Below are 27,749 nucleotides of genomic sequence, written 5' to 3' on the forward strand. Positions count from 1 at the left end.
ACCCCTCAGGTCTGAGTCACATATAACAACCCATTCTAAAACACATCAACATGCTTCAGACAGAGGAGTCATTTGAACTGGTTATTGAGACCTCCCTGCAAAGATGTAGCAAGACTCTTCCGGAAAGCTTTCCCTCCCTGCTCTATCAATGTATCAAAAAAGTTTGCCATCTTGTGGTGTAATAAATCTATGTTGGCTTTGTAAAAAAAATAAATAAAAGCCTTCTCTGTGGTTCTGTAGGTCAGAAGGGAGGGAGGTGAGGGATAATGTTTCTGTAGGTCAGAAGGGAGGGAGGTGAGGGATAATGTTTCTGTAGGTCAGAAGGGAGAGAGGTGAAGGGATCAACTGTGTTTTTAGAAACAGGTTCAGTGGCCGGTCATCCTGCCCTGTTGTAGAAGCAGACATATTTGATAAGTTACATCAGTTAGTCTGTCTCTCTCCTTAGGTGTCCTATTTCTGGCCTGATCCAAGTCACTCTTCATCTCTCCATTAATTCTTTCCTCCCTCCATCAATGGCCAAGGTATTGCATTTTTCTTAGAGTTTTCACAAACAGACAGCGGGAATCCCTTCGGTCATTCAAGGTCCTCTGCTTTCTTCAAGATTCACTTTTCAGCTCAGTTTGACTATTTTTGTAACTCCCACAAAAATTCAACATGGTACTTGACTCACATCAATTTAATGAAAATGTATACAGTTTAAGTTTCTCAAGTGGAATTGAAGAGGTAGGGGAAGAGCCTTCAAATAATGGTGTGTATGAATACTTGCTGCCAATGCTATTCAATCTGTACTGAGAAGGCAAGACTACAACAGTGTCAGAACCAAGAGTACAACGTGCCAGACAGCACTATGAAAATCATGTAGCCTAATAATTGCAAAACAGACCCACTTGGCCCTACAGCAACAGAACAGAGCACTAGGGGTGAGGTGAAAGGGTGGGGAATGGGGTCCAATATTACACAACCTTCTGCATTACTCAAAACATTTAGCCCAACTAAACTTGTTTTTTTAGGAGGTTGAGCCTTCATGTCACTGTGTGTAGTGTAGACAGGAGAGATTCATGCCGTTGGTCACAATTCACAGATGAAGAGGGCAGCAGATGGAGGGAAGGGAAAGCAGAATCCACAAACTGCTGCAGTACTTCTGTCATAATGGCATGCATATTCTGGCCTCGGTGGGTGAGTTAGGTCTACATATAGGGTCTACATATACAGACTATCCAACTGAAGGCTTTGCTTATTTCAATAAGAAATATTTATCTTAATAGTGCTAAGGTAGCCTAGTGGGGCGGCAGGTAGCCTAGTGGTTGGAGTGTTGGGCCAGTAACCGAAAGGTTGCTAGATCGAATCCGAGATGACATGGTAAAAATCTGTCATTCTGCCCCTGAACAAGGCAGTTAACCCACTGTTCCCAGGCTGGCATTGTAAATAAGAATTTGTTCTTAACTGACTTGTCTAGTTAAATAAAAAATACAACCACAAGACCAACCTTAACCAGACAAAATGGAGGGAAAATGTTGATTATTACACAAGCAAGGAGCTCTGATCCTCCTGAACAGGTAAATCATTGAGGGGGAGGGGAAGCAGAAGGACTCCAAGCAGACCAGCATTCAGTTAAACCAGTTAGACAAAACAACCCCTCCACACCCCATCCAGTGCCACCATTAGCATTTTAGCTCAATCCTCAGGTTGCACAGTAACCAAATTTATCCTCACGCCAGGATACGTCTCATTCAGGGCAGTGGGTCAAAGAGTTAGGTCCCTGATAGTATGGAAAGGAAGACGAAAGAGATCAATTAGGCAAATAATAGAAAGTGGGCTACAAGAGATCAACAATCATTTCACAATTTCCTCGAGGTGTGAATGTCTTGATCACTACTAACGTCCTTATTCAAGCAAAATTGTGAAAGACCACTAGGCCTACTAATCCAGAGAGCTAGCCACCAGTCTCCATGCTGCCCTGTCTGTTGTAAGCTGTTATATCTTTGCTCAAGGTTTACCACAGACTGAGCGCTGTTCTTGCTTCGACTACAGATGAATTAATTCTCCATCCCCTTGACATGGCAGACCTTGACATGATGGGCCTACAGACCAGGGCAAAAAGAAACCAAACAGACAACATTTTGGCAGAGGGGGGGGGCACAGAGCAAGGTCTTTTTTTTTGTCCAACATAGATAGATTTATTACACCACAAGATGGCAAACCTTATTTTGATACATTGATAGAGCAGGGAGGGAAAAGCTTTCCTGAAGAGTCATGCATACATCTTTGCAGGGAGGTCTCATAACCAGTCAAATGACTCCTCTGTCTGAAGCATGTTGATGTGTTTTAGAATGGGTTGTTATATGTGACCTCAGACCTGAGGGGTGTACTACAAAGCAGGATCAAGGATTTAGCCAGCTAACCTTCCTAAATATTCTGATATAACTTTATATTTTTGAGAAAGACAATCTTGAAATGGGCATGGTCAAAAAAAATGTTTTCATGAACAAGCAAATCAAGTCATTTTGGGTTGCTTATCAAAGTTAGCTGGCTAACTCATTTGATCCTGCTTTGTAGTATACCTCTCTTTGTTGTGATTACGAAGGCCTGAGGTTAGTAAAACGTTACAAGAGATGACATGGGGCTAGAAGGGAGGGTGTGGAGAGTCTGGACAGTGACATGAAGACTATAAAGATCACCTCTTGACACTTGAGGAGCATTTAAGCCTCTTTGGTTACAATCACTAACATACCCTCTCAACCCCCATCAGTCTGCCATGTGCTGTCTGTCACAATACTGTCAGTACTGCAGGATACACAGCTCAGTGTCTTGGTAGTTATCCAACAGGCTCTAATTAAGCCTGAGGCATTTATCCAGTCCAGCAGGCTTCTCTTAAATGGGAGGTGAGTTGCATTAGAAAGCTGATCAAGGAGGTGATAGTATCTTGAAGTGTTGATAAGAACAGGAAAGTGGTTTAGGGGTAAATAATGATTTTGTTGGTAATGATAATTTCTTACCTATGGAGTTGTGAATTAATCTTAATAGCTGACAACGTTTGTCAATAGCTGACAAACGTTGCCAACAGACAAAAGCTCTATGATGAACAAACACTTTGTACATCAATATGAACTTATATTCACTTGAAGAAAGCATGATGGCAGATGTGCTGCACATACAAGGCTCTAGTCTAGGTGTAGGCTAGCCAATTAAAAAGATGCTTCTTCGTCCAACAAATACTGATTGGTACATAAGTGTTGTTTATGTCTCAAAATAATTATCTGCATAAACAAATGCAAATAATTGATTAAACATAACATACCTACAAATACCTGGAATAAAGAGTTGTATTCTGATACAAATTATATGTTATTACACATGTCAGTCATTGGCTGTGACAAAATGAGTCCCTACTATCAATGAAACAATCTGTACAGATGCAAGTACAGTGGTCGCTCAATAATTGTGACAATGATGAGACCTATCCAAAGTGTGACAGCTGAACTAACTATAGTGTGTGTAAAGGTATAGTCGTGCCAACACAGGCGTCTATGCATGCAACTCAAGGTCCTGTCAAATGTGACACTGAAAGCTGTGGCATTGTCGTGAAAGCTGCCTACGGTTGTGTAATTTCAACAGTGGCCATACATTCACCAAACCTATACCAGTAGTACGTCATGTGACTGTCTCGACCATCAATACTTTAAATGATGCGAGCGATCGGTGGCATACAATGAATATCGGTTTGTTTAAACGACACTTACCGGCTTTATGACTCAGAATGTCTCAAGTACAACCTTCTCTCACGGTGCATGCACTATTACTATTCTCAAAGGGCCAGCTTCCGCTTCCCGGTCGAGGAACAGCCAACCTCTGGTTCTGAACAGGAGGGAGGCCGAGGAGGTATCACGCCAACTAACGGAGACATTGGTGATCTGGTCACAACAATAGCATGCATTTGATGGACTAAGTGAAACAAATACGTTTCTATTAATATAAAAACGGCGTGTGAAATTACTTCACATCGATTAGAACCCCTCTGTTCTCTTAATGTGCAGTTCCACTGAAGGTGACCTTCAGTCCATTCGTTCTTGCACGCAGGTACAGAACAGCTGTGGTCCCATGTGCGTAAAGTGCTCGCACTACACTGTTAAGACACTGGATACACTCATGACTATTTCTATAATCACATTTATATCAACCATTTTTCTTCAACAAGCCAGCATCGCCGCTGGCTGCGTTGCTACTAGCTAGCCAAGCATGGCTAGCTAACTATTTCTATGCTAGCTAACTTTAACTAGCTACATCAAGTCAACTACACAACAAGGGTTGTCTTTGTTTCTTATACAGCTAATGAGCTAACTAGCTAGCCGAACATCTCACCTGGCTACAATATTCTCATTATATAAATACTTAAGAGTTATTTGATTGTTAGCCAAACACTCGTGATATAGTCAGAGCTAACCACTTAGCGACATGCTAACGTTAGTTTAGCCAACACAACTACTAACCGTAGCTAGTTCAACAGCTCAAACAAGCTTAAAATGGCTGGTGTAGTTAGCTGTCATTGTTGAATTGAGAATTAATTCATCTTGGTTATAGAAAACCGTTTCGAATGCTGAGGCCCATTGCTGCATTTCCAGCTAGTTAGCAGACTAATCAACTCAGTGACAGATGAGATGGCTAAGTTACTTTGAATGAACTCTGCATCTGTGCAGTTAGCTAGCTAACATTACTATGTGCACACTTTCATAGTTTACAACCGATGCCGCTGCTAGGCTAGTTAACGTTAGTTACTAGTTATTCAGCTTGGTACAGCTTTAACATTTCGCTGGATATTCTCTATCAAACTTGATAACTACGTAACGTTAGCTAGTTGCTTACCACAAGGGTCCTTGTGTGGTGCCTTGGTAGTCTCTTTGCGGTCTGGCGTCTCTCCTACAAGATCAACTGTGTTAACATTACAGTTGGGTACTGACGCCGGGATGTCATCTGTCTTGCTCACCATTATTTGGAAGCTAGTTAGTCAAAGGTGGCAACAAAAATCCGTTGTTCAAAATTGCTATGTGAATCTGTTAAATGCTCCTTATTTAGCTAACGGGCTAGCCAGCTACATGCAGAGGGTACGATCTTACAAAAACAAGTCTACAGCGGAAGGACAGTCAACGCTGAACCATGGCAATCACACGTGGTTTCTCCTCCTCCTGACCTCTTTGCGTTCTTTCCCACCCCCCAAAACACAGACAGAAGAATGAGACAGATATTTCACTGGATGTATAAATGTGAAGCATCCGGTTGGCGTTTTTACTCACTACCAAATATGGTAGTGAGAGGAAGCCTACTGGTAGGCAGTGGGAGAAGATGTAAAGAGATGGATTTTGGCCCACATTTTGCAAATGTTCTCATCAATTAAACATTGGATCTCAATACAGTTTTCTGTTCCCAAAACTAGAATATGCTATGAACAGTATGGACTATGTTTTGTAAACTTTATCCTTTGCAAAAGTTGTAAAAAAAAAATTTTTTTAGAAGGAGTGCAAAGGTAAATTTAGTTATTGCACACACGCACACAGAGTCGTTGTTCCCTAACGGAAATATGCAGATGTATACTAGAATGCTTGGCTCTGCCCACCTCCTTTCTTGTTCTGTGGTCTATCTTGGTTTAATTATAAAAAATATTTGGCCAAAACGTCTGGCTACGGGAAGCGCAGTGTGCCAAATAACTTTTTTTATGAACAGTTGCATCTAGGATCACAAAATTATAACTTGTGAATTTATTTTGGACAGGTGACTTGTACAAGTCACCACATATGGCACATATGGCATACTGGTATTACGAAATGTAGAATTTTTGTATAACTTCATTCTTTGGTTATTATGGCTATATGGTGGTGAAAACATTCTGCACTCAATATCAAAGCTGATGAACCAGGGATATAGGACTGAATAGGTTGACCTTTACCCATATTGGCTTACACTTCCAATGATGTTGTTGTTGATGTTTATGAACTGGGTGGTTCGAGCCATGAATGCTGATTGGCTGACAGCCATGGTATATCAGACCATATACCATGGGTATGACAAACATTTTTACTGCTCTAATTACGTTGGTAACCAGTTTATAATAGCAATAAGGCACCTCGGGGGTTTGTGATATATGGCCAATATACCACGGCTAAGGGCTGTGTCCAGGCACTCCGCGTTGCGTCCTGCATAAGTACAGCCCTTAGCCTTGGTATATACTGGCCATATACCACACCACCTCGGGCCTTATTGCTTCAATAKAAACATGTATGTATGTATACTGAACACAAATATAAACGCAACATGCAACAATTTCAAAGATTTTGCTGAGTTACAGTTCATATAAGGAAATCAGTCAATTGAAATAACTTCAATAGGCTCTAATCATTAGGCCGATTTCACATGACTGGGCAGGGGCGAAGCCATAGGTGGGCCTGGGCCAACCCACTGGGGAGCCAGACCCAGCCAATCAGAATTAGATTTTCCCCACAAAAGACCTTTATTACAGACAGAAATATTCCTTTCTGTGATCTTTTATTTCAGCTCATGAAACATGGGACCAGCAATAAAACACTCATATATCTTTATTCGATATATGAGTGTATATTAGAAGTATTCAAGCCCCTGAGTCAATACATGCTAGAATCACCTTTAGCCGCAATTACAGCTGGGTAAGTCTCTAAGAGCTTTGCACACCTGTGTCACGCCCTGACCTTAGTTCCTTTTTTATGTCTCTATTTTGGTTTGGTCAGGGCGTGAGTTGGGGTGGGCATTCTATGTTTTTGTTCTATGTTTTCTATTTCTATGTGTTTGGCCGGGTGTGGTTCTCAATCAGAGGCAGCTGTCTATCGTTGTCTCTGATTGAGAACCATACTTAGGTAGCCTTTTCCCATCTGTGTTTTGTGGGTAGTTGTTTTCTGTCTGTACCAGACAGGACTGTTTCATTCTCTTTGTTATTTTTGTTTAGTGTTCTGTTTTTTAAATAAATTAACATGAACACTTACCACGCTGCGCTTTGGTACGATGATTCCTCATCTTCAGACGACGAACGTKACAACCTGGATTGTACAATATTCGGCCATTATTATTAAAAACATTCTTCAAGCTCTGTCAAGTTAGTTGTTGATTATTGGTAGACAGCCATTTTCAAGTCTTGCCAAAGATTTTCATGACGATTTAAGTAAAAACTATATCTAGGCCACTCAGGAACATTCAATGTCGTCTTGATAAGCAACTCCAGTGTATATTTGTCTTGCTGAAAGGTGAATTTGCCATCCAGTGTCTGTTGGAAAGCAGAATTAACCAAGTTTTCCTCTAGGATTTTGCTTGTGCTTAGCTCTATTGTTTCTTTTTATAAAAAAAAAATCATGTCCATAACGTGATGCAGCCACCACCATGCTTGAAAATATGAAGAGTGGTACTGAGTGATGTGTTGTGTTGGATTTGCCCCAAACATAAAGCTTTGTAATCTGGACAAAAAGTTAATTTCTTTGCCAAATTTCTTTGCAGTATTACTTTAGTGCCTTATTGCAAACATGATGCATGTTTTGGAATATTTTTATTCTGTACAGGCTTCCTTCTTTTCACTCTGTAATTTATGCTWGTTTTGTGGAGCAAGTACAATGTTGTTGATCCATCTTCAGTTTTCTCCTATCACAACCATGTAACTCTGTAACTGTTTTAAAATCCCCATTGGCCTCATGGTGAAATCCCTGAGTGCTTTCCTTCCTCTCTGGCAACTGAGTTAGGAAGAACACCTGTATATTTGTAGTGACTGGGTGTATTGATACATCATCCAAAGTGTAATTAATAACTTCACCATGCTCAAAGGGAGGAGGTCAGAGACCTGTCATTGTGGTGYCAGGACAACAACCTCTCCCTCAATGTGGGCAAGACAAAGAAGTTTATCGTGAACTACATCAAACGGAAGGCCGAACACTTCCCATTAACATCGACCGTTTGTCGAGAGCTTCAAGTTCCTCTGTGTCAACATCGCTATGGACCTATCATGGTCCAAACACCCCAACACCATCGTAAAGAGGGCACGACAAAGCCTCTTCCCCCTCAGGAGGCTGAAAAGATTTGGCATGGGCCCTCAGATCCTCAAAAAGTTCTACAGCTGCACCATTGAGAGCATCTTGACTGGCTGCATCACCGCTTGGCATGAAAACTGCTTGAACACAGAGAGTAGTGCCTACGGACCTGAACATCACTGGGGCCGAACTCCCTGCCACCCAGGACCTCTATACAAGGATGGGTCATAGGGAAGGCCCTAAAAATTGTCAAAGACTCCAGCCAACCAAGTCATAGAGGGTTCTCTCTGCTACCGCATGGCAAGCGGTACCGGAGCACTAAGTCTGGGACCAAAAGGCTCCTGAACAGCTTCTACCCCCAAGCCGTAAGACTGCTAAATAGTTAACAAAATAGCTACCGGCCTATCTGCATTGACCCTTTTTGTACTAACTAATTTTGAATCTATGTACACACACTGRATTCTACCCACACATTCAAACTCATTAAGAGGGAAAGAAATTCCACAAATTTACTTTTAACAAGGCACACCTTTTAATTGAAATGCATTCCAGGTGACTACCTCATGAAGCTGGTTGAGAGAATGCCAAGAGTGTGCGAAGCTGTCATTGAGGGCAGCTACTTTGAAGAATCTAAAATATATTTTGATTTGTTTAACACTTTTTTGGTTACTACGTGATTTCATATGTGTTATTTCATAGTTTTGATGTCTTCACTAATATTCTACAATGTATAAAATAGTAAAAATAAAGAAAAACCCTTGAATGAGTAGGTGTGTCCAAACTTTTGACTGGTATTGTACATACACTGACACTCCAACACACACTCACTCACACATAACACACAGGCACACATTCGCCACACACACACACACACTTACACATTCACCACATACGCTGCTGCTACTGTCAATTATCTATCCTGTTACCTAGTCATTTTACCCCTACCTATATGTACATATCTACCTAAATTTCCTTGTAGCCCTGCACATCGACTCAGTACTGGTATCCCATGTATATAGCCAAGTTATCATTGCTCATTGTGTATTTTTTCCTCGTGTTACTATTTTCTTCTTCTATTATTATTATAAATGTACACTACCGTTCAAAAGTTTGGGGTCACTTAAAAATGTCCTTGTTTTTGAAAGAAAAGCTAATTTTTTGTCCATTAAAATCACATCAAATTGATCAGAAATACAGTGTAGACATTGTTAATGTTGTAAATGACTATTGTAGCTGGAAACGGCAGATTTTTTTATGGAATATCTACATAGGCGTACAGAGGCACATTATCAGCAACCATCATTCCTGTGTTCCAATGTTAGCCAATCTAAGTTTATAATTTTAAAAGGCAAATTGATCATTAGAAAACCCTTTTGCAATCATGTTAGCACAGCTGACAACTGTTGTCCAGATTAAAGAAGCAATAAAACTGTCCTTCTTTAGACTAGTTGAGTATCTGGAGCATCAGCATTTGTGGGTTCGATTACAGGCTCAAAATGGCCAGAAACAAATAACTTTCTTCTGAAACTCGTCAGTCTATTCTTGTTCTGAGAAATAAAGGCTATTCCATGCGGAAAAAAATTCAAGAAACTGAAGATCTCGTACAACGCTGTGTACTACTCCGTTCACGGAACAGCGCAAACTGGCTCTAACCAGAATAGAAAGAGGAGTGGGAAGCCCCGGTGCACAACTGAGGAAGAGGACAAGTACATTAGAGTGTCTAGTTTGAGAAACAGACGCCTCACAAGTCCTCAACTGGCAGCTTCAATAAATAGTACCCGCAAAACACCAGTCTCAACGCCAACAGTGAAGAGGTGACTCCAGGATGCTGGCCTTCTAGGTAGAGTTGCAAAGAAAAAGCCATATCTCCGACTGGCCAATAAAAAGAAAATAATAATATGGGCAAAAGAACACAGACACTGGACAGAGAAATATTGGAAAAAAGTGTTATGAAGAGACTAATCTAAGTTTGAGGTGTTCGGATCACAAAGAAGAACATTTGTGAGACGCAGAAAAAATGAAAAGATGCTGTAGGAGTGCTTGACGCCATCTGTCAAGCATGGTGAAGGCAATGTGATGGTCTGGGGGTGCTTTGGTGGTGGTAAAGTGGGAGATTTGTACAGGGTAAAAGGGATCTTGAAGAAGGAAGGCTATCACTCCATTTTGCAATGCCATGCCATACCCTGTGGACGGTTCTTAATTGGAGCCAATTTCCTCCTAGAACAGGACAATGACCCAAAGCACAGCTCCAAACTATGCAATAACTATTTAGGGAAGAAGCAGTCAGCTGGTATTCTGTCTATAATGGAGTGGCCAGCACAGTCACCGGATCTCAACCCTATTGAGCTGTTGTGGGAGCAGCTTGACCGTATGGTACGTAAGAAGTGCCCATCARGCCAATCCAACTTGTAGGAGGTGCTTCAGGAAGCATGGGGTGAAATCTCTTCAGATTACCTCAACAAATTAACAACTAGAATGCCAAAGGTGTGCAAGGCTGTAATTGCTGCAAATTGAAGAACAGTTATTATTTCAATTAAAAATCATTATTTATAACCTTGTCAACGTCTTGACTATATTTCCTATTCATTTTGCAACTCATTTCATGTATGTTTTCATGGAAAACAAAGACATTTCTATTTGACCCCAAACTTTTGAACGGTAGTGTATATATTTTTGTGTTCTGCATTGTTGGGAAGGGCCCGTAATTAAGCATTTCACTGTTAGTCTACATCTGTTGTTTGCAAAGCATGTTTTTGATATTCAATGTCAATGGGCTTTTTTATTTATACCCATCTACCAATAGGTGTCCTTCTTTGCGAGGCATTGGAAAACCTCCCTGATCATTATGGTTGAATCTGTGTTTGAAATTCACTGCTTGACTGAGGGACCTTACAGATAATTGTATGTGTGGGGTACAGAGATGAGTCAGTCATTCAAAAATAATCTTAAACACTATTATTGGAGTGAGTCCATGCAACATATTATGTGACTTGTTAAGCACATTTTAATCCTGAACCTAATTAGGCTTGCCATAACAAAGGGGTTGAATACTTATTGACTCAAGACATTTTAGCTTTTCATTTTTGATTAATTTGTACATTTATTTGAAACATAATTCCACTTTGACATTATGGGATATTGCGTGTAGGCCAGTCACCATCTCAATTTAATAAAACACATTCTTTACCTTTTTTGATCTTGTCTCATCGCTGCAACTCCCCAACAGGCTCGGGAAGCGAAGGTTGAGTCATGCGTCCTCCAAAACATGACCCGCCAAATCGCGCTTCTTAACACCCGCCCGCTTAACCTGGAAGCACCAATGTGTCGGAGGACACCGTTCAACTGATGACCGAGGTCAGCCTGCAGGCACCCGGCCCACCACAATTAGTTGCTAGAACGCCCGGCCAAACCCTCCCCTAACCCGGACGACACTGGATCAATTGTGCGCCGCACTATGGGACTTCCGATCACGGCCGGTTGTGATACAGCCCAGGATCAAACCCGGGTCTGTAGTGACGCCTCTAGCACTGCGATGCAGTGCCTTAAGAGGCACCAATTTAATCAATTGTAATGCAGGCAGTAACACAAGAAAATTTAGAAAAAGTCAAGAGGTGTGTATACTTTCTGTATTTATGTATATGTAAACTCAGCAAAAAAAGAAACGTCCTCTCACTATCAACTGCGTTTATTTTCAGCAAACTTAACATTACGTTTTGTTCATACAAATATTTACACGTGTTTCAACAACTGAAACAAACTGAACAAGTTCCACAGACATGTGACTAACAGAAATGTAATAATGTGTCCCTGAACAAAGCGGGGTCAAAATCAAAAGTAACAGTCAGTATCTGGTGTGGCCACCAGCTGCATTAAGTACTACAGTGCATCTCCTCCTCATGGACTGCACCAGATTTGCCAGGTCTTGCTGTGAGATGTTACCCCATTCTTCCACCTAGGCACCTGCAAGTTCCTGGACATTTCTGGGGGGAATGGCCCTAGTCCTCACCCTCCGATCCAACAGGTCCCAGACGTGCTCAATGGGATTGAGATCCGGACTCTTCGCTGGCCATGGCAGAACACTGACATTCCTGTCTTGCAGGAAATCACGCACAGAACGAGCAGTATGGCTGGTGGCATTGTCATGCTGGAGGGTAATGTCAGGATGAGCCTGCAGGAAGGGTACCACATGAGGGGGGAGGATGTCTTCCCTGTAACGCACAGCGTTGAGATTGCCTGCAATGACAACAAGCTCAGTCCGATGATGCTGTGACACACCACCCCAGACCATGACGGACCCTCCACCTCCAAATCGATCCCTTGCTCCAGAGTACAGGCCTCGGTGTAACGCTCATTCCTTCGGCGATAAAAGCGAATCCGACTATCACCCCTGGTGAGACAAAACCGCGACTCGTCAGTGAAGAGCACTTTTTGCCAGTCCTTTCTGGTCCAGCGACGGTGGGTTTGTGCCCATAGGCGATGTTGTTGCCGGTGATGTCTGATGAGGACCTGCCTTACAACAGGCCTACAAGCCCTCAGTCCAGCCTCTCTCAGCCTATTGAGGACAGTCTGAGCACTGATGGAGGGATTGTGCGTTCCTGGTGTAACTCTGGCAGTTGCTGTTGCCATCCTGTACCTGTCCCGCAGGTGTGATGTTCGGATGTACCGATCCTGTGCAGGTGTTGTTACACGTGGTCTGCCACTGCGAGGACGATCAGCTGTCCTTCCTGTCTCCCTGTAGCGCTGTCTAGGCATCTCACAGTACGGACATTGCAGTTTATTGCCCTGGCCACATCTGCAGTCCTCATGCCTCCTTGCAGCATGCCTAAGGCACGTTCACGCAGATGAGCAGGGACCCTGGGCATCATTCTTTTGGGGTTTTTCAGAGTCCATAGAAAGGCCTCTTTAGTGTCCTAAGTTTTCATAACTGTGACCTTAAATGCCTCCCGTCTGTAAGCGTCTTAATTACCGTTCCACAGGTGCATGTTCATTAATTGTTTATGGTTCATTGAACAAGCATGGGAAACAGTGTTTAAACCCTTTACAATGAAGATCTGTGAAATTATTTGGATTTTTATGAATTATCTTTGAAAGACAGGGTCCTGAAAAAGGGACGTTTCTTTTTTTTGTTGCTGGGTTTATTTGCTTACATCACTGTATCACTAGCCTTTGTGTTTGTCTAGCTATTTGTGGGTGTTGTGGGTTGGTGTGTTTGTTTTGGTTATTTGTATTTTGTGGTGTGTGTGTGGGGGTGTGGTCATTTTTAATTTCTTACATTGTATGCGGGAATTTATTTTATTTTAATTTTAACTTTTTTCCGTCTGTAAGCGTCTTAATTACCGTTCCACAGGTGCATGTTCATTAATTGTTTATGGTTCATTGAACAAGCATGGGAAACAGTATTTAAACTCTTTACATTGAAGATCTGTGAAGTTATTTGGATTTTTACGAATTATCTTTGAAAGACAGGGTCCTGAAAAAGGGACGTTTCTTTTTTTGCTGAGTTTATGTATCTAGATTTCAGAGCTGGTGTTCGTCATTGAACTAGATAATCCAGGGTAACGCATTCAAAAATACAACACACAATAGACAAACTTTAGTCAAACCTAACTTTTATTCAAATAACGTGTACAGCTCTATGCTCTACAGTAAGCTAACACAGTAGTGTAGTAGAGACGGGGGTTGGGGGGTGCTCAGCAAGGGACCATATGACACAACACACCTCAGGGTCTTGAGAGGAAGCGCCTTCAGAGTGTCTCACTCTATACCTTATGTTGTATGCCAGAGGGAACGTATAAAGTGGTGCCATTTTATTGCTTGAAAAGACAAAAAATATCAAACAATATTAAAACCAAATACTTATTAAAATGCCCATGTAGCGGACATGAGTCGGGCTTATGGTCTCGCGATGAGGTAATGGTGACACCCACTAGTATGAAATAATGTTGAGGATTTACCTCAGTGATCTCTGACTTTGTCAGGATAGCCTCTGGGCGTCAACAACAACAAAAAATAGCTCATCAAAATGGAAGACATTCTCTGCAGGAGAAATGTATTCAAATGTCTCCCCCGTCCTAATTTTCTTCATGCTAGTGAGTAAATGTATAGAGAAACATTTTAGGAAATGTGGAATTGGAAACCAGATAGAAGATAGAAGTGATATAATAGGGGTGATCTCAAAAGTCTTTGCTTGATTCCTTGTCTGTGTCTGTTCTACTTGACACCTCATCAAAGCATCAGAAGGAAGAAAGGAGAGCAGGAGGGGAAGATATGAGTTTTCTATGAAGAATCAACCAAATACTTTTATGATTCATCCTCCCCTGGTATCCAGAAAGAGGATAACATTGACAGAACTCAACACTAAGGCTTGCCTAATAAATCAGACTGATACGAATTCTTGGTATACAGTCTGAAACAAAGTTTCCTTACAAGCCAGAATGTTCAATAAAATTACATTTGAACTTACTCTACCTGTTGTGAGGTTGGTCCTTCAGAATATCCACAGGAAAGTATTATTTACCCAACGTTTTAGACTGCCGGTACTGCCATTGCAATTTCTATCACCTGGCACATGCGCAAAAACATGTAAACACCTGCAAGACTTCGGTTAGTATTCATTCATCTCGTGCATGTACTTCCGTCTTGTGCATGTACTTCCGTCTTGTGCATATTCCTTTGGTCACGAGCAAACAAATATTGATTGCCACACACAGAGACCTGCGTTTTGAAGTTGGTTTACTAATTTTGATCAACTGAATGACCAACCCCACGCACAATTGGCTGAGTAAATTCTAATATAATTGTATTCAGCATTCGTGGCACACAAGGGACGTTTCGTTTTTTTCTATGTAATTGTGCATGGCTGTGCTGTAACGTTACGCAGCATAGCCACAGCGCGACTACTCTTAGGCAGAACACCAGACAACTGTGTTGGGCCTCTTTGGCTCATCATTGTCATCATAAGACATCTTTCACCACAATCTGATTCAACAGGATATTAAAGCTGTTTAGCATTTTGATTAAGAATAAAGGGATAGTGTTTTTATTTGTTATTTATCTGTGATATAATAACGTATCAGTGTGTCACTCTTACACATTTCAATGTCCAAAATGTGTAAGATTTGAAGTGTCAGTTTTCTCTGTTCTTATTGCTTAGTTGTAGAGTAGAATGTGTCCCTGCGAAAGTAAGGATATCTTTTGGACATGGCTGGCTCTAGCCACAGACCACATCTGTACCTATACCACTATAAGCACAGGTATATCACAAGTACATCATCCAAGGATGTTTGCTTTAAACGAAAGCTTAACAGTCTAACTTCTAGTTCCCTAAGAATCACATGTGCTGTATAAAAACATTTTCAATGAGGATTGCCATGTTACTGTAATTTTGATATTGAATAGGGAATGTGTTCTCGGAAGCTGAGGAAATAGTGCACAGTCATGATAAATTGCTTGCGCAGTAAGGGTTAAATTACATTATGAAGGCGTTGACCATGAATCTGGGCACCATGGCAGAACCTCCCTGAATTTTTGTACACAGAAAGAAAGTTGTGCCTATGGGACATGGGACATTTTTTAGGGGGCTTGACAGCAATTGTTGCCAGCAACGGTTACAGTTGGTTACTTTTCAGTAATGAGGCAGGCTCTTCTTACATTGTTGATTTTTTACAATGTTAAATGTATGCACTGAATTCAACCCATCTTCACTTATTCAACGGCATTCCATGACAATGCCTCCTCCAAATGCCTTATAGACAGATAAATACGGAAAATAACATAATAGTTTTATAACATTATGTGATATAAACATAATATATTAAACAATCAGTTAAATAAGTCATAAAAAATATTAAGTTAAACAATTGTAATAAAACATATCCTTCTAATACCTTTTACAGTATTCCATTTTACTACATTTATTTAATAATCCATAGATGACACTTCCTGTGTGGTTCAGTTGGTATAGAATGGTGCTGCTAAGGTTGTGGGTTCGATTCCCACGGGGGACCAGTATGAAAACCTATACACTTAGTTACTGTAAATGTCTGCTAAATGACTTTTTTTWWATTTTTTTAAATGAYCTCCCTGTTATATTTAGTTATTATCAGACTATATATATATATATAATATATATATATATATTTACATTCATATAAGGGTTATGATATATTACCTACCGAGATAAATGGTTTAAAAATGTAAGAATCTGACATTGAATGTAAAATCCACCAATTTCATCAACTAAAAGCTCATAAAAAGTCAAATAGATTAGGCTAAATCTTCAGATCCATTGACACCCCACATCTTAATCTGTTTGGGTGCTATTCTGTCTCTACACCACTAGGGTCCGCCAAGTGCAACTCAATGTCATTGGCTGTTTCCATTGTGTCAAATAATGACTTTCAACAGCTGCTGTCTACACAGCTTGAAATCTACCGTGTATATAACCAATATGACCCTTTTATTTAAGAAACTGAGCATTTTCTCTTCTCAGCTCTCTGAGACTAGAAACAAATCTGCCAGAAGGCCCGAACAACCCTTTTTGCTTGACTAGTAATAGTGAAATCAAATCAGCCAAAAAAAACACAAAGAAGAAATTCAAATCAAATCTAACACTCTTCTCTGTGTACGGTATTACACACACCTCACAAAACCTGAGAGAAACATCTRGCCAAACTGGTCCCAATGCATTATCACCCAAAAGTGTCCTGTTTATGCAAAGCATCTGCGAGATTACAACCTATTCCTATTTACCCAGGAACTCCAGTTTAACTCATCCAATAGCTTCATCAATGTTTGAAGATATCCCCCTGGTGGTTTTGGGGCTGTGGTTGGCCCTGTCTGGGGGTATCGTTGGACGGGGCCACAGTGTCTCCCGACCCCTCCTGTCTCAGCCTCCAGTAATTATGCTGCAATAGTTTGTGTCGGGGGGCTAGGGTCAGTCTGTTATATCTGGAGTATTTCTCCTGTCTTATCCAGTGTCCTGTGTGAATTCAAGTATGCTCTCTCAATTTTCTCTCTTTTCTCTCCCTGTCTTTTCTCTTTTCTTTCTTTCTTTCTTTCTTTCTTTCTTTCTTCTCTCAGAGAACCTGAGCCCTAGGACCATGCCTCAGGACTACCTGGCCTGATGACTCCTTGCTGTCCCCAGTCCACCTGGTCGTGTTGCTGCTCCATTTTCAACTGTTCTGCCTGCGACTATGGAACCCTGACCTGTTCACCGAATGTGCTACCCTGCTGTTTTCGACCGTGATCATTATTATTTGACCCTGCTGGTCACCTATGAACGTTTGAACATCTTGGCCATGTACTGTTATAATCTCCACCCGGCACAGCCAGAAGAGGACTGGCCACCCCTCAGAGCCAGGTTCCTCTCTAGGTTTTCTGACTTTCTAGGGAGTTTTTCCTAGCCACTCTGCTTCTACATCTGCAATACTTGCTGTTTGGGGTTTTAGGCTGGGTTTCTGTATAGCACTTTGTGACATCGGCTCTAATATGTTTTTCGTTTTTTTTAAAGTTCAGAGGCACATTTTATTTGAAACCCACTAAGATTTTTGTGTCAGGCCAGTGAACTAATGTTACTTTCAATTATTGTATAACATATATAGTGTGCTGTAGGCCTACCTATTGTATGACCAATGGAATAAAGAAAGATTCCGTGGGATAGGACGGCATGACTACCCCGCTTGGACCTGTGGGACCTTTGCCAGTGAAGGCCAACAATGAAGATCTGAAAATCAATCGTGTTCACAGCAAGGACATACACAGATGCAGATGCTCAAACGCTACCCAACTGTGACTCAGCGCAACAGAGGTCAGTCACATTTTCTCTACAASGGTGACCCAGTGTTGATTTATGGTTGGCCCTAAAACGACACAGTAAGGTAAGGTAATTGCACAGTAGGTGCTGTGGTCTAAGGCTACAGGTAGGTCATAGGTTAAACTAACCTCCACAAAGGACGCCACACTCGGATAAGGCCCCATAATAACGTTATATAGAGCGACGCCAGTGTAAATGCATTCAACTACATGATTCCACACATTGACGTGAAGTGATTAGTAACAACAACCCCCTTTGGGTGTTCGTACACCTGGGAGTTTGAGTTAATTCAGGTCATGTCAAAATGTATAATTATAAAAAGTGTTCATTATAGCAATACATCTAAATACCAGTCATTAGAGTTAATAGGATTATAATCAACAATGCTATATTCATTTCAGAATCAATTCGATCAAGGTGTAGGACAATGGGCAATTTACAGTATTAATAAAATCAGACGGTCATAGGGATGATGATGACAATTATTATGATGATAGTAATGATGATGCATTTCTAGGGATGGTCACAGTGTGGCTAGCTATTCAGCCTTGGTCTGACCAGCCAGCAGGTGGCGCTGTGGCCGTGGCTGCCATTCTAGGAGGAGCTCCACCCTGGGGCTCCATTGGCCCCTCTCCACCCCCCTCCTCCTCCCCTCTTTCCCCCACCAGAGGAGGCTGTCTGTGGGCCGGGGAGTGGGAATGCCTGGCCCTGGACCTGTGGTGCCTGCGGTGAGGGTGGAGGAACAGCGCTGGGTCAGGCATGGCGGTGGGCTCTGCGGGGCCCATCACCTTCTCCTGGGGGACACACTCCCTGGCCCTCTCCGCCCGGAGCTGGTGCCCTGATGTGGCCCTGCTGCCCCTGCGTTTAGGCTTTACCACAGGGGAGGCTATGGCGGAGCTGGCGTTGGAGGCATTGGAGAAACCGGAGGGCGACTGAGGAGAAAATGGAGAAAAGGTGGCGGTGTCCCACTCGGCTGCTTGGCTGTACTGGAGCCCAGGGGGTTTCCCATGATGATCCCTATTCTCCCGGTTCTCCCTGAGGGCCTGCTGCCTCTGCTGCAGTCTCTGGTGGTGCAGTTTCTGGCGGGCGGCGTGCAGCTGGAAGGAGAGGTAGGCTGCCGCCTCGGTCTGCTTCTGCAGCTCTGTGTTGAGCACCGTGGAGCGGTGGCTGCGGCTCTTCAGCTCGTCCAGGAAGCGGCGCTCCTTGTCCTTGAGGTTAGCCCGCAGAGCGCCTACCAGCGCCCCCTTGTGAGTCAGCTCTTTACGCAGCTCTCCCAGGGTGCACTGCTGCTCGGCCAGGCGATCTTCGACCTCCAGACAGCGGGCCTCCAGTTGCTCTTCCTCCTCCGCCAGGTCTGAGGACAGACACACAAACACACAAACAGATAAGCACACACAAGTCAAATCATCAGAGATTCACAGACAGATGACTAACATACAGACAGAAAAACAAGCCCCAAATGCAGCTGCCAGGATTTACATTAAGGGCAGTGTGTACTTGGCATCTATTACCCATGCTGACATATTGCCCACACATAGCACTCCTAACCCCATCCCCCAACCCCCTGTTCATCTGGACATAGGACCAGAGAACAGAGCATAGAGTACATACAGAGAAATAACACACAGCCTGGATGTGATCCAGTCAGTCAAATGGATATGAAATTAAGTAATGTGACCAGCGCTTGCTGCTTTAAATCACCAATTTACCCTCAACGCACATTTGTGGATAATCTGGCAGATAGGAAATGGTATGTGGGTTTAGGGATTGCCTGGACAAAGGCAGAAGACTGAGCACATATGTGCAAAGGATTACAGAGCCATTGAGGAAATCCCTGCCAGTAGCCACCACCCAATCCCTACCAACCACGGCATGGCCACTGGCAGGGTGTGCCATCTGCTGCCACTTACCCACTATAGAGAGAGATTGAAGATAGCAGACTGGCAGAYTGCTCACGTGCAGTGGTGGTGTGATGGGAGGGGAAGGAAGGTGATTGTTTTGGTGGGTTGGTGGCCGATATTTCATTCAATCTAGTAACATACTGATAGCCCTCTCAACCCAATAATAACTTATTTCCCAGTGGACAAAATTGGCTGCACTGATGTCATCATTACACCAGGAATTGGCAGTGATAACATCATTGCATCCAGTTTTAACCGCCAGTTTAAAATCATCGTACAACATTTGCTGTGCTTTTTGGTCAAACCTACGGTTCTCCATCACATTGAAATCCCTCTAGTAGGAAAAAAGCCTTAGTCAGACCTAACTGTAGCTGTGGCTTTGGACTTAGACAGCTGTGCAAAGGGAGAGGAATTACACCACAGCCTCTGGTACGCTGGTTGACCCAAGAATTAGGTCAAAGAAGACGGATGGGAAGGAAGAATCCCCCAAAATGTGCTGTGATTAGTTGAAACTTTGATATGAAAYCATTGTAAAATGATCAGTAGAGATATTCGTTAGGCCTATATTAGGATTGCTGCATTACGTTTAGAATAGGAGGAACCTGATATCCATATAAGTAGCCCTTCCTCTCTCCTTTCTCACCCTCCTCTCTTTCTCTTGTTCTTCTCTTCTCTCACCCCTCTTAATCCCTCTCTCTGTACCAGTCTCTCTCATTCCATACCTCTTTCTCCATCCCTCTATCTTAATTCTTCTCCTGATCACAATCATTATTTTACAGATTTTTCTTCCTCCATCTCTGTTTCCTCCCTCCCTTCATGTCTCTTTCCCCTCCCCCTCTCTCTGGGTAACCCCAGCTCTCTCTCTCCTGGGTGTAGTTCTCCCTGGTCTCTGTCTAACTGTCGCCCACTAGACCAGGGTGGTGAGGTCATGCTCCAAATATAGAAAATGCTATGTAATCTAATCTCCATTTCTCCATCCTTTTCCCCTCCCCCCTTTCTCTCTCTTTCTCTCTCACTCTCCCTCTCGCTCTCTCTCACTCCCTCTTTACCACTTTCTCTATCTCTCTCTTTCTCTCCCCTCACTCCCTCTCTCGCTCTCTCTCACTCCCTCTTTACCACTTTCTCTCTCTCCCCTCACTCCCTCTCTCTCGCTCTCTCTCACTCCCTCTTYACCACTTTCACTATCTCTCTCYTYCYCTCCCCTCACTCCCTCTCTCTCACTCCCTCTTTACCACTTTCTCTCTCTCCCCTCACTCCCTCTCTCTCTCACTCYCTCTATCTCTCTCTTTCTCTCCCCTCACTCCCTCTCTCTCGCTCTCTCTCACTCCCTCTTCACCACTTTCTCTATCTCTCTTTCTCTCCCCTCACTCCCTCTTTACCACTTTCTCTATCTCTCTCTTTCTCTCCCCTCACTCCCTCTCTCGCTCTCTCTCACTCCCTCTTTACCACTTTCTCTATCTCTCTCTCTTTCTCTTACTGTCCCTCTAACACTTTCTTGTGCCCCCCTAACTGTACCATCCTCCCTTGTCCCGCCACCTCTCTGTCTCAGCAAACAGACTGTAATTGGATCCCTCCACCAGTGCACAGAGGAACATGAGAGGGGAGTAAAAATGGATGGATCAATTTGCGAGGATGGAGGAGTGGGAGCTGTGGCGGAGTGATAGAGCAAGGGATGGACTGCTCTGGGAAAAGAGGGGGGCCCTGATGAGTTCTAATGGGCTGCAGATGGGCATGACCCCCCATCTCCTCCTTTCTTTCTCTTTCTCTCCACCACCCTTCCCTCCCATCCCTTCTGTCTCTGTAATTATCTAAGCTAAGATATTAGCATAATATCCATCTTGTATCTAGACATTCTAATTCAACAAACAACCTATTAAGGGAATATTAAGGTGCATACACAACCTTTTGTCTGATGGTTCATATTCATGAACTTGAACTCTGCTGCCAATCTACCCAATTCCCATCCTCCTATATTTTTTCCTGGTAACAGCAGATCAAGCCATAAAATGTGAATCCCCTATATGATGATTTGTTATGGAATACGGTCTTTATGGGTGAGGGGGAGAGGGAGAGGGGAGAAGGGAGAGATTGTTTGGGGAGGTTGATAACAGGGATGTCCCTTGGGGGATGGGTAAAGTGAGGGATACTGCCATGAGGGTGAGATGGGGAGTTGGAGTGATGAGCCAAAGAGGACAAACAGTCAGTGTCACCAAGCCAAGCTTGGAGAGAGAGAGGGGGGAGAGAGAGAAAGAGAGACACAGAACTTACCCAGTTCACTCTTGCCTGGAGGCTTCACATTCAGCTCAGATGTCAACTCTGAGAAAACAGAGACAAGAAATGAGACAGAGACATGAATGATTAATGTGTGAGACAGAAATTAGTAATATGAGTAAGTCTAGGAGAGAAATAGGAATTTAAAAATATAAAAGAAAGGAATGCGGGTATGTGTCTCATTGAAAGACTAAATGCTAAAACTGATCGAAACTTGTCACGACTCCGACCGAAGCCGGCTCCCCTTCCCGTTCGGGTGGCGCTCGGCGGTCGTTCGTCGCCGGCCTACTAGCTGCCACTGATTCTTTTCTCCCCCTCCTTATGTGTTTATTGTTTACACCTGTTTTGAGTTTGTTGTAATTAGTTGGGCTTTAATAGTCAGCCGGACCGCCCGTTTCTTTGTGAGGGATTGATCATTGTAAGCCTGGTGTTTGATACAGACGAACGTGTTGGTTTATGTTCGTGTATAGTGCTGGACTGTTTTCGTTCCCCGTGTCTGGGGCAGTTTGTTTTGAGCACCCAGTGTTTAGTGGGGTGGCCGTGGTTCACCGTGTGCGCATTAAAAGAGTACTATATTGAACTCTCTGTTTTCCTGCGCCTGACTTCACACTCACGACACCCAGTACCTTACAAAACTAGGGATTCATATTTTCCCAAAAATCGACTAAGTTTCAATACCAGGAATAATTCATATTTAACCTGAGAGTCAGGGAAATAACGCAAAAATCGGAAGTGCCAATCATAGCCGCGGGAAGTACGCGTGCTGAGGGTGCTGCAGCACCCCCTGATAAATCACCCCAAAAATACACAACTATTGCGCACTAGGTCTTTATTACTCCTGTATGAGTGGAGCAAAATACTCTTCAACAGAATATTTCCTCAGCACTCATAAGGGCAGCTAGTAGGCTAGGCTATGAGTCAGCGCAGAGAAGCAGGGGAAATGTTATTGCGGTATTTTGACATGCATAGGCGAGAGACGTGCTTTGATAATGCAACCYATGGATTACAGAATAAAGTTAGGGATTTTCATGCAAGACAGGAATCAGGATTTTAGGTTTCACCAGGATTGGGACTGGAAAGGAAAATAGCCTAGGCTCTAGGACAGGAGAAGATAGAATTGTCCTCATGCCTCCCCGAATTGTTAACAGACTTCATGCCTGTGACAGAGATGCCTATGTAGTGAATTGTGTATAAGCCTATCAAATTTGTGACTGTCTGAAGATTCACAATGACAGCTTAAAGAGGCACACGTTATTTTGTAGTCTACAGGCTTACAGTAGGGTTTAACTGCATTCGGGTCGCGTGTGCAGTCCGGCAGTGTCAATTATGCGTGCACTTTGAATTTATGGCAACTTTGTGTGAAGTCAATGCGCTAGACTAAAGGCTTCATGTGACAATTTGTTTGTATAATCTGCTGTTTTATTTTTTGCTGATCTGACACTGCGCATGTGTAGGGCCTGCATTAGTGCTACCATTGGGGGGGAAATTGTGTAATTTCTCGTGTCTTTCATTACATTKTTTCAGGAAATGTGAATAGTGTTCTCGGGACAGTCCTGTGATCCCTGTTACTCATGTTCATCTCTACTTGTAATTGTAGTGCTATTGAAGCGTTGCATGTCCAATATATTTGTTTGCGTCTAGTCTGTCAAGTAACTTGATTGCAGACAGTTCAAACATACATGATTAGGGCCTTGTGTAGACTGGACATACAGTAATCACATTGAGTTAAACTGATTCTGTTTATCTGGGTGGACTCTAAGCACTTATCCAGTCAGCACAGACAGACGCCATGCTTGGGTTGCCCTCAAGGACAAAGACTAAAATACTGTATACTGTGCAGTATTTATTTTCTTTCCCTGCCCATGCCCTCTCACTCACATGAATAGACAGTTTACCTCCCAAAATAAGCACAATAAATCCTTTAACCTATCACCCTCCTTTGCCTGCTCAGCAAATCCCATCAACCTCCACAGAGAGACAGAGACAGAGACAGAGACAGAGACAGAGACAGAGACAGAGACAGAGACAGACGGACGGACGGACGGACGGACGGACGGACGGACGGACGGAGGGAGGGAGGGAGGATGAAAGAGGAGGAGGATAATAGATGAACCACAGCAGAGAGGATGAATCCAGAGGAGGAATCAGACCCCCTCACTGCCAGGAACAGGAAGGTATTGACCTGTGGCTCCCTTTCATGGAAACCCTGGCTGTAGTGGGGGGAGGATTCACTGAGGTAAACCTGCTCTGTTAAAGTTAATAGTCCCAAGAAACTATTGCGCTGAGAGACTAGTACAGTAGGCTACATTGCGTTTGAATCTAAGATTTGATGGCTATAGCATCTTTGCTGTGTATAGGCCTAGTCTGTCAGTCAAACCATAACACTATGTGGTGATGCCCTTTAACTCAACAGTAGGAGAGCCGAGAGCAGAGAAGAGATGCATCGATAGGGATGCTTCATGGCCTTCTTGGCTACATCTTGTTCTGCAGTGAGGGCTCCCTCTGCTTGGCTTGCAGTAACACTGCTGTTGTAAAGAGGGTCACAGTCTACTCCACTAGTCTAATTTGATCTGACCACCCCTTCTCTCTCTCTCTCTTGCTCTCTGGATCTGTTCTTTGCTGCTGACGTGTCAAGTGGACAGAGCTGAGCCCCCTTCATATGGGTTATGACATCTGTCTATGGATTATGTATTGTGTGTGTGTGTGTGTGTGTGTGTGTGTGTGTGTGTGTGTGTGTGTGTGTGTGTGTGTGTGTGTGTGTGTGTGTGTGTGTGTGTTGTGTGTGTGTGTGTGTGTGTGTGTGAATGAGAGAGAGATTGAGTGGTATTTTTTCTTAAATGGATTCTGTCCCGCATCGCTTGCCACAAAGCCTGATTAAATACATACCACACCATACATTAGTCACTGACAGGAAATTATGTAACTGTGCGTGTGTGCGTGTGTGTGATATATAGACTCACCGGTGCATCGTTTCTGCAAGGACAGGATCTCCAGGTGTAGGCCATGCAGTAGGGTGAGATGTTCCTGTCTGAGAAACACTGTACTCCTCTCAACACTCTTCATCTGCATGTCCAAGGTGGAGCCTGTAGGTTCCATGATGACACACCTGTACTGCACCCTGCACAGAGAACGGGGTCAGAGGGCCTTAATTAAGCAATAAGGCACTAGGAGGTGTGGTATATGGCCAATATACCACAGCTAAGGTCTGTTATTACGCACGATGCAACGTGGTTAATAATGGATGTTTTGAGCCCTGAATGCTGATTGGCTGACATCTGTGGTATATCAGACTGTATAATCTAGAAGAAAAAGAAACGCACACCTATTTAGGCGAGGTGCTGGCTAGCGGAGTAGAAAACTTACAAATAAAGGAGAGCCGCACACTCTAGGAGCTCAGATGCAAAAAATAATAATTTACCAACGTTTCGACAGGCAAGCTGTCTTCATCAGGGTACAATCACAGACACTGCGGGATGACTCGTTTATATAGTGTCAAGACACACAGGTGTCTGTAATCATGGCCAAGAGTGGCCTAATATCATTGGTTAATTTCTCAAATATTAAAATGGCATAGAAAGAGCAGCATACAAAAAATACAAATGGATAGCATACGATCATAGACTCAMTTTAGACCACACAAGCCCACAAACAACCACAATGGCAAAGTAACAACAATCACAAAAATGGCTTCAGATCAAAGTCCACGTTGAGACCGAAGGGAGCAAGGGTCTTTAAGTTAAAGATCCAGACAGCCTCTCGTATCAGACTGTATATCACGGGTATGACAAACCATTTATTTTTACTGTTCTAATTACGTTGGTAACCTGTTTATAATAGCAGTAAGGCACCTCGGGGGTTTGTGGTATATAGCCAATATACCATGGCTAAGGGCTGTATCCAGGCACTCCACGTTGCGTCGTGCATAAGAACAGCACTTAGCCGTGGTATATTGGCCATATATATACCACTTAGTGCCTTATTGCCTAATTATACCTGCATGTGTATAAGTGTCCCTTTTCTGCTACTAATGATGAACAATAATAAAAGGATTACAAATGTAGTGGGTGTGTGTGTGTGTGTGTGTGTGTGTGTGTGTGTGTGTGTGTGTGTGTGTGTGTGTGTAATGATGCATTTGCAGTATCTTTCCCCCTTCTTTATTTACCTTCACTGTAGGTTAATTATTTAATGTTACTTTATAATGCAGTTTAGAATACCACCTGACATACATTTTCATTAAGCATTACAACAAGAGAAACACAGAAGTCTCCATATATTCTAAGATAAATAAAAACCCACATTGATTGATGATGGTGATGTCAGGCAAGATGTGTATGAGTTCACCATTGAGGTCATGCGGTAAAAGGTTCATTGATCACCCAATAGAGAGATGGGAGAAACCAACGCAATATGCTTGGTAGGTTACGGTTGTTGACAGTCCTAATACCAGTATAATTCCATTTATCAGTAGATTACATGCCTACAATACACTCAATAGATGTGGAAATGTTATGAAAATGATCCATGCTTACCGTGCTATTTTAGATAATTTTGAATGGAGTCCAACAGAATTACTATATGAAATTCATAAGATCTATAAACAAGTCCTTCGATCGATACATGATTGTTTTCCAGGAATGTTCCAAAACCATTTATACTATTCGTTCAATAATTGAGCTCAATTCAACATTATCTGCCGGCGACAACGTTGTATCAAGAACGAAAGACGACGAATCTATCAAGGATAGCCTGTATGCAGAAAAAAATGCAGATCAGCGACGCATCGCACAACAGGATAAATATCTATTCCTTACTGCCGCACCATCTCGCTGCGTCAGTCAAAGTTATTGCAAAAAAAATACTCATAACAAGGTCACCATACGCAAGTAGATTGTAGCCTACATCTGTGTAACATATTGAAACGGAGCGCGATACATTTCGACAGGCGCAGCATCCCTTTCCTCCCTCGTCCGTTGGGTTGCGCTGGTTAAGCTGGTACTGTAGGCTACTGTCGTATGATGAAAACAAGACATCGTGACCGGAACACGCGAGATGATCGTACGACTAGAGTGCAGCTTATTGTAAGAAGTGGCCGAACCCAATATCGACTTTTGCCAGGATCGATATAGCAGTAGTTCGAACTTAGGCAGAGACAGGACAGGAGAGCCAAAATTGTGAATATTAAAATGACTGTACTTTTGGTTAGACAAATGTTGAGGTGGCACCAAAGCCTGTTTATTCCAGCCAGGCCTCTTACGATATCAAATGGGCTACTTTGAGAATATACAGTACACGGCAAATAACTGACTCAATTTCAGGACCATGGACAAGGTCATTGCTCTTGACACGTGTCCCCTGAGACAACCTGACATAGGCTAATGCCAGTCATTTCAGACCTGATGGGGGGTGACAATGTCTTGCTAGGCTTGAAGGATAGGCCTAGCTGTTAAGACTATAGGGAAATGATCTACGTTTCTAAATTGTTTCTCAACATTTGGCATAATAATTAGGCCATGAATTAAGTCTGTCAATCATTGAGAGTCAACCTGGTCTCAGAGCAGGTTGCCCCTTTTACTACTTCCGGCGCATTTTACTACTTCCGGCGCCGACCGAGATGGCCGCCTCGCTTCGCGTACCTTGGAAAATATGCAGTATTTTGTTTTTTTATGTGTTATTCCTTACATTGGTACCCCAGGTAATCTTAGGTTTCATTACATACAGTCGGGAGGAACT

General features: G+C 42.9%; 3 protein-coding genes across 3 annotated transcripts in view; 1 reads left to right on the forward strand and 2 right to left on the reverse strand.

Annotated features, from left to right (window-relative positions):
• LOC111959275 (clustered mitochondria protein homolog) overlaps window positions 1-5,214 on the reverse strand; it is a 30,062-nt gene extending 24,848 nt beyond the window's left edge. Inside the window, 1 exon segment of the mRNA XM_070437532.1 lies at window positions 4,861-5,214. Within this exon segment, the coding sequence (XP_070293633.1) occupies window positions 4,861-4,984 (124 nt within the window). The 5' untranslated portion in view covers window positions 4,985-5,214.
• The window catches only part of limk1a (LIM domain kinase 1a), a 526,526-nt gene that overhangs the window by 289,194 nt on the left and 209,583 nt on the right, over window positions 1-27,749 (forward strand). The gene's annotated exons all lie outside the window — the stretch shown is intronic.
• Window positions 13,626-27,024, reverse strand: ccdc92ba (coiled-coil domain containing 92Ba). The gene is made up of 4 exons (XM_023980764.2): window positions 26,549-27,024; window positions 24,980-25,137; window positions 22,017-22,064; window positions 13,626-19,201 (listed from the first exon to the last, which is right to left on the reverse strand). Exons 2-4 carry the CDS (start codon window positions 25,113-25,115, stop codon window positions 18,390-18,392), a joined length of 996 nt encoding a protein of 331 aa, XP_023836532.1. The 5' UTR covers window positions 25,116-25,137; window positions 26,549-27,024; the 3' UTR covers window positions 13,626-18,389.

The sequence above is a fragment of the Salvelinus sp. IW2-2015 genome, linkage group LG4p, assembly GCF_002910315.2.
Source record: "Salvelinus sp. IW2-2015 linkage group LG4p, ASM291031v2, whole genome shotgun sequence".
In the NCBI taxonomy this organism is placed as follows: Eukaryota; Metazoa; Chordata; class Actinopteri; order Salmoniformes; family Salmonidae; genus Salvelinus; species Salvelinus sp. IW2-2015.

Coding starts and splice junctions, on each gene's coding strand:
- ccdc92ba (XM_023980764.2), bottom strand. CDS start 25,115: ATGGAACCTACAGGCTCCACCTTGGACATGCAGATGAAGAGTGTTGAG. Junction 22,065..24,979: donor CTTGCAGAAACGATGCACCG/GTGAGTCTATAT, acceptor CTGTTTTCTCAG/AGTTGACATCTGAGCTGAAT. Junction 19,202..22,016: donor TCCAGGCAAGAGTGAACTGG/GTAAGTTCTGTG, acceptor GTCTGTCCTCAG/ACCTGGCGGAGGAGGAAGAG.